Below are 6,813 nucleotides of genomic sequence, written 5' to 3' on the forward strand. Positions count from 1 at the left end.
TTTTATGCCCCAAAAGTCCTCTCCGGCATCCCCACACACAGACAGACAACAACATGGGGACCCAGGAAGAAGAGGGCCATTTGCAAGCCAAGGAGAGAGGCCTCAGGAGAAACTAGCCCTGCCGACACCTTGGTCTTGGACTCCAGCTTCCAGAACCATGGGAATAAATTTCAGGTGTAAGTTGCCCCGTTCTGTAGTCCTCTGTTATGGCTACCCCACCATGCTAATATCAAGGGATTTCTCCTCTTTATCAAACTTCAATCAGCTAGTCTTGCCTGGTTTTGGTCTTCATTTCATCAAGATGCCCAAAACCCAGTCAGACTCTTACTTGAAGATGAAGGTTTGCCTGTGGGTGTTATGGATGCCTCTCCACTTTCTGCCATGTTTCTCTATGTATTTTCAAGTTAGAATGAACATGTCTTCTTGCTTCTTTAATCTAAGAGAAATACTAACATTTTTCCCTTAAAAGAAAGAGATGGAATTGGAACTTATTTTTTTTTTATTTGGTTTTGGTTTTGGCCACACCCGAGGCACAAAGAAATTCCCAGGCCAGGGATAGAACCCATGCCACAGCAGCAACTCAAGCTGCAGCGTGACAATGCCAGATCTTTAACCCAATGAGCCACCAGGGAACTCCTGGAGTTTGATTTTAAGCAGCAGACTGAGCACATTCATTGTCTCATATTTCTACAGAAACTCCAGAGCAACAAAAGCATAAAAGTACAGAAAGGAATAAACCTATGATCAAGAGAAATGGAGGAGGGCCACCTGCAGATAAAATATTTCAACAAATTCATGTAAGATAATATGTGGATGAAAGAGCACGGATGGGCAAGACAGCAGAGGAAAACTTGAGCTGGAACTCCTCTGCCCTCTGGCATCCCCTGAGGGGCTCTGGACTCCATGTTGGCACATAGAGTGAGGACAGGAGTGGAAATGGAGCTGAAAAAACCAAGGAAGTGACTGAATTCTGTAGCTGGGACACCCACTCCAGGCAGACCTCCTCCAAAGTCCCATCCACAATAAAAGGCTTCATCTTCACCTCCTGTCAAATCTCAACTCTTCCCCTAGGAAACTGAATTAACCCTTGATGGAAATGTCAGATGTAAAACTGGGTGGTGGGGCTCCCACCCTGAGAGGGGATGAAGGTGGAACAGTCACGGTGCGACCGTGAGCAACAAAGTTACACACTGATTCAGGGAGTCTGAAGGAGCCAGGCTCACAGCATGAGATTAAAGGATAAATCCAATAACATCAGCTCTTACTTGCCTAAACTTAACCAACATGACTGGAGTCCTTATAAGAAAAGGCAATCAGGACAGAGATACACATGGAAGGCAGACCAGGTGAAGACACAGAAGGAAGACAGCCATTAACAAGCTTTGGAGCCAGGGGCTTCTCTGTAACTTACAACCAAACATAATGTTAACTGCTTCTAAAAAAAAAAAAAAAGGAAAGTGAGTAAGAAGTGTAAGTCAGCTAAATTCTCATCTTTTACAGAGAGAGCGCTACTGTTTAAATTTGTTAACACAAGGAATAGAGGTGGGGGAATGGTATGTGAAATGACAGAAATAATCACCGCTAACAGAACAACATGCAGAAAAGGCTGGACCTGGCTGACCTGAACTCCCCCCTTTTTTTTTTAATTCAATTAATTGTATTATATATATACAGTTTACAACCATCATCCCAACCTAATTTTACAAAATTAGGGGAGGGAGATCAAAGATACAGAGGGTTGGAAGACTATGGCCTTTCTTTGCAAGTTACCCTGTGCCATTTTATTTTCCCCATCTGGATGTGTGACTGTGAAGATGAGCAGGATTCATCTGTGTGAACCCCAAAACTAGCCAAGCAGGGGAGGACAGTGTGGAGTGAAGGGATCTCAGCAATGAGGCATCATGTCTGTGGGAGATGGCTACTTGTTCCAAAAAAAAAAAAAAAACAGCACCAGAAACCTTCCACCCACAGTCTGATACATGGCTGCTCAGCCAAGGACCTCCCAGCCTCTCCCGCATCCAGGCAAGACCATGTAACTAGTTCTGGCCAATGAAAGAGGATCATGGGTTGCATATGACCTTGAAGCTGCAATGGCTCTCTTCCCTTCTAGCAGTGAGAAGCAGGGGACTCTGAGACCTCAGGCTATGGCAGAGCCACAAGCTGGAAAGAGCCCAGACCCCTGAATCTCCATCTGGAGGAGAGCCATCTGCCAAATATGGCACCCATGTTGGATAGGAACAAGAAATAATCTTTTCTTTTTTTTTTTCTTTTTTTTTTTTTGCTTTCTAGGGCTGCACCTGCAGCATATGGAGATTTCCCAGGCTAGGAGTCAAACTGGAGCCACAGCCCCAGCCCCAGCAATGCAGGATCCAAGTCATGTCTGCAACCTACACCACAGCTCAAGGCAATGCCAGATCCTTAATCCACTGAGCAAGCCTAGGGATTGAACCTGCACCCTCATGGATGTTAGTCGGGTTCATTACCACTGAGCCACGATGGGAACTCCTCTTTTTTTAATTCAATGAATTTTATTATATTTATATATTTATAGCTTACAACCACCACCACAACCTAACTTTACAACATTTCCATCCCAAACCCCAGCTCATCCCTCCCCCCACCAACCTGTCTCCTTTGGTAACCATAAGTTTGTCAAAGTCTGTGAGTCAGTTTCTATTCTGCAAATAAATTCACTGTATCCTTTTTTTAGATTTCACATATAAGTGATAACATATGATGTTTGTGTCTCACTGTCTGACTAACTTCACTTAACCATGACTCAATAAGATACATGTACCCCAATGTTCATTGTGGTATAAAGTATAGCCAAGACATGGAAGAAACCTAAATGTCCATTGATAAAGAAGTGGATAAAGATGTGGTACATATACACAATGGAATATTATTCAGCTGTAAAAAGGAATGAAATAATGGCAACTTGCAACAACATGGATGGACCTAGAAATGATCAAGAAATAATCTTTTGGTGTGTTAAGCCACACCTGGGGTTTATTTATTATGGTAGCTAATGACGGCTAACTAATACAACATCATAGAAGCTGACAATTCAAACAGCTGTGATCCCAACCCTACCAAAAGTTGGAACACATCTCACATCTCTTGATAGAGTGTGTAAACTGTGCTTTCATTAGCAAAGGGATACAGACACTCGGAGAAACAAAGTGAAGAGCTGTTAAGCCAACGTGAGAGGTTTCCACGGGGCACCAGATGTAGAAAGAGCATCATTAAACGGATTATATAGATCTTAGTGACAGTAATTTTGACCTCCTATAGGCACCGTCAGCTGTTAAACAGTAGGAAATGTTGATGACCTTGTTCTAATTTCCATTTATATTTATTCTAAATTGGACACCTTGGAGAGGGTTTAAATAAGAGAGGGAAATTCACTAAGTAGCCCTGACATCTTTCCCACTGTCTGATAGGGAGGCAGCTGAGGCTTACAAGAGGCAGAGGACACCTGGGCTGGAGTCCCAGGGCTTCCATCAGCTCCATTTATGTACTGAGACCAGTCACTTCACCCCCTTGAGATTCAATTTCCCTCTGTGTCAAATAAGGTGTCACTTCCTGCCACCCATCAGGGACCCACCATAAGGGAACCCAGTAACATGACTTGTTATTGTACAACTTCATTAGTAGGAATGTCATACGTGGAGTGCCTTTGCTTTGGATTTCTCACTAGTTCGGACTAGCCTTCCCATCCTCTGGCCATTGTCAATGTCAAAAAAGCCATTCTCTCCAGCACAGAAAATCCACACTATGAAAGTCTAAACAAAATCGGAATTTAATGGCAGTCACAGCTGGAGAGAGAGGTGAGCTTCAGGTCTGGCTGGATTCAGCATTTAAACGATGTTGTCAGCATGCATCTTCACAAACATTCTTCAACGAGTGAATGGAGAAACAAAAGTGGTACAACGATTGAATGGAGAACGACTTGGCAATGAAGGAGGGCAAATGATGGATAAACATGCAACAGCATGGATAAATCTCAAATACACTTTGCTGCCTAAAATAAGGCAATCTACTGTATATTCTGTTTGCAGGCCATTCTAGAAACATCAAAACTAGAGGGACAGAGAACAGAGTAGTGATTTCTAAAGATCAGAGGCTGGGAAGGATTTTAACTATAAACATTCAAAACAAAGAATTAGGAATGGGAATGTGGAACTGTTCTGTGTCCTGACGGTTGTGTTGGTTACACCATGCTGTGCATTTATCAAAAACTCATCATGCTAAATGTCAAAAAGCTTGAATTTTATTGAAAGTAATTTTTTAAGTTTTTTTTTTTTTAAGGATGCATTTTCATCTATCACTCTGCTCTCTTCCATGGAGCTGGCTTCCTTCTCAGTCACCACGTCATAGCAAGATTAGCATCACCAAAAGGCTCATATTTTCCTGCCTTCAAATCCAGCAAGAATCAGGAATGGTCTCCTGAAACTTCAGCAAGAAAATCTCAGGGTGGTCTCCTTGTCTCTGATGGGTCACATGCCCATCCCTAAACCAATCCCTGTGGCCAGGGGAATGGCCTGTTCTGATTGGCTCGTCCAAGGTCATGTGTCTCTTTCCGGGTGCCTGGAGATAGATGGGATTTAGTTGTGATATGAAGTGGTGGGTTGGGCGTATTTTCCAAAGCATCATCAGGGTACCACTTTGACAAGAAGAACAAGGATATTCTTCATAGGAAGCAACACAAAACTCCACTCTAATACCCAAGTGAACAGTTCACACCAAGTCAAGGTTGATTTCCTCACTGCCAGTACTACTCTCAACAGTATTGATGTTGAAAAAGAAAAAAGCAGGATTATGCCTGAGACCATAAACCAGACATTTTAGCAATAACCCTGAAGAATTGTGTTGCCTTTAGAGTTTGACATACTCTATATGAAACATGAGTTGGAGAAGCTGAACACAGGGCCCCAGTAAACCACCCTCCACTGCAGTGCTAATACGCTTACTTTAGCATACTGAGTCTTCAAAAGTGATCTCAGCAGGTAGTGACAAAACAGAAGCATATGCAGGGCTGGCTTCCTAGGCATATGACCTACACAGCTGCACATGGCCCCGTGCTCAGAAGGGCTTGAGCTTGGCTCAAGGCCCTGCAGTGTCACTCTATACCTCCGAAATGCTTAAGGGTTTCACCTTTGAACTTATGCTTGTACATGGAGTCTGAGAGGACAATGAAGGTTGCACACGAGCATGTGCACACAGGGTATGTGTAAGTGCTTGTCTACTGGTGCTGTTTTTGCACATTGTGTCCTGGTTGCCCCATGAGCACAGTATTCCAGCAGACCCAATGCATGGGGGTTCCGCAAGACACAAAGGCAGCACAGGTAAGTGCAATGCATCTACAACAAATCATCGGAGCCCCTGACAGCTTAGAGAGCCACACTTGTCGTCCAACCAGAACCTTCTTCAAATGCTGGGAAGAAAAGGCAAAGGCATTCTAAGAAACACAGCCAGCCAAGAAATCCCATCCTATTCTTTCTTAGTCCTTTTATTTTCCTGTATTAGCCAACAAGTGATGCTGAAAATAGATACCATGGAAAGAAAGGGAAGAGTTCCTTTCCTCCCAGTCTTTCCTTCCTCTATCTGAGCTGAAGCAGAGAATGCTGGTAGAATGTGCATGTATCCAGGAGTGAAAGGAAACCAGCTGAGTTACTTCTGTGCAGCATTTGCATGGTTCCAGTCAGAACAAAATGTGCAAGCATGCATGAGCTACAAAATATGCATTGTGTCATTTTGAGGATCCTGCATGTGGGTCGATTGCTCTTCTTTTTTGCATTTACAACTGGTATTGCACAGCTAAAAGATGAATGATGGACCACATTAAGAGAATGAAAGTGAAAACTCCTATGTATGATCATCTCAACAGGTGCAGAAAAAAAGCAACGGACAAATAACACACTACTAAGCCAGACTAGCCTGGTTCAATCCAGAATCATTCGTGGAACATCTTTCCTTCTCTTTCTTACTCTTTTTTTTTTTTTTTTTGCCACTCCCGCGACACGCAAAGTTCCAGGGCCAAGGCTCAAACCCAAACCTCAGCAGTAACCAGAGCCACAGGAGTGACAATGTCAGATCCTTAACCCACTGAGCCACCAGGGAACTCCATCTTCTCTAATTTTTTTAACCACAGTTTGCCATTTTCAAAAACCTGGAGTAACTAGAGAAAGGGAAATAAAAGCTGTCCCGTCTTTGTGGCTGTTGCCTGAAGACTCTGCTTTACTGAATCTTTAGATTGTTTTTTAAGAGTTAAGAGTCTAAACAGCATGAGCTCAGAAGCCTTCAGCATCCCTCTTATACGATCCTTTGGACTATTCAACTGCTTGAAAACTTCTTTTCACCTACCACCAAAACAAAAAACAAAAAAAAAACCCACACTTGAGAGTATTTTCTGTGTGAATTAATTTCTCCAGACAATCAAATCAAAGTACCCTAAGATGCAGACAGTACAGAGCTGTAACAAAAAAGACAAGTGGAGGGCACAGCCTGCTTTCAAGGAACTTAAAATTTTAGTTGAGAAGACAAGCCTCCATTTAAAACATTGATAACACAAAGAGAAAGTAAAAGACGTGTTGTTAACTTGCCTGATATAAGTCCTATGTGCTGACAAATCTCGGAAAAAGAAGAGATAAATTGGTTGGAAATTCTCACAAGTTTATCATGAGTAGGAGCCAATGAAGGAAATCATCATAGTAACAACAAGGAATTGTCAGGTGCCTATTGTGGGCCAGTCACCATTCTAACTGCATTGTGTGCATCAGCTCTTTTTTTTTTTTTTTTTTTTGTCTTTTT

General features: G+C 42.7%; 1 protein-coding gene across 1 annotated transcript in view; it reads right to left on the reverse strand.

Moving 5' to 3' along the window:
- The window catches only part of LOC125116922 (transmembrane protein 132B-like), a 64,449-nt gene extending 59,270 nt beyond the window's left edge, over window positions 1–5,179 (reverse strand). The window contains exon 1 of the mRNA XM_047762631.1: window positions 5,134–5,179. Coding sequence (XP_047618587.1) covers window positions 5,134–5,179 — 46 coding nt within the window. The remainder of the gene's footprint in view (window positions 1–5,133) is intronic.
- Between the last annotated feature and the right edge of the window lie 1,634 nt (window positions 5,180–6,813).

This window comes from Phacochoerus africanus, chromosome 15 (assembly GCF_016906955.1).
Source record: "Phacochoerus africanus isolate WHEZ1 chromosome 15, ROS_Pafr_v1, whole genome shotgun sequence".
NCBI classification, from domain to species: domain Eukaryota; kingdom Metazoa; phylum Chordata; class Mammalia; order Artiodactyla; family Suidae; genus Phacochoerus; species Phacochoerus africanus.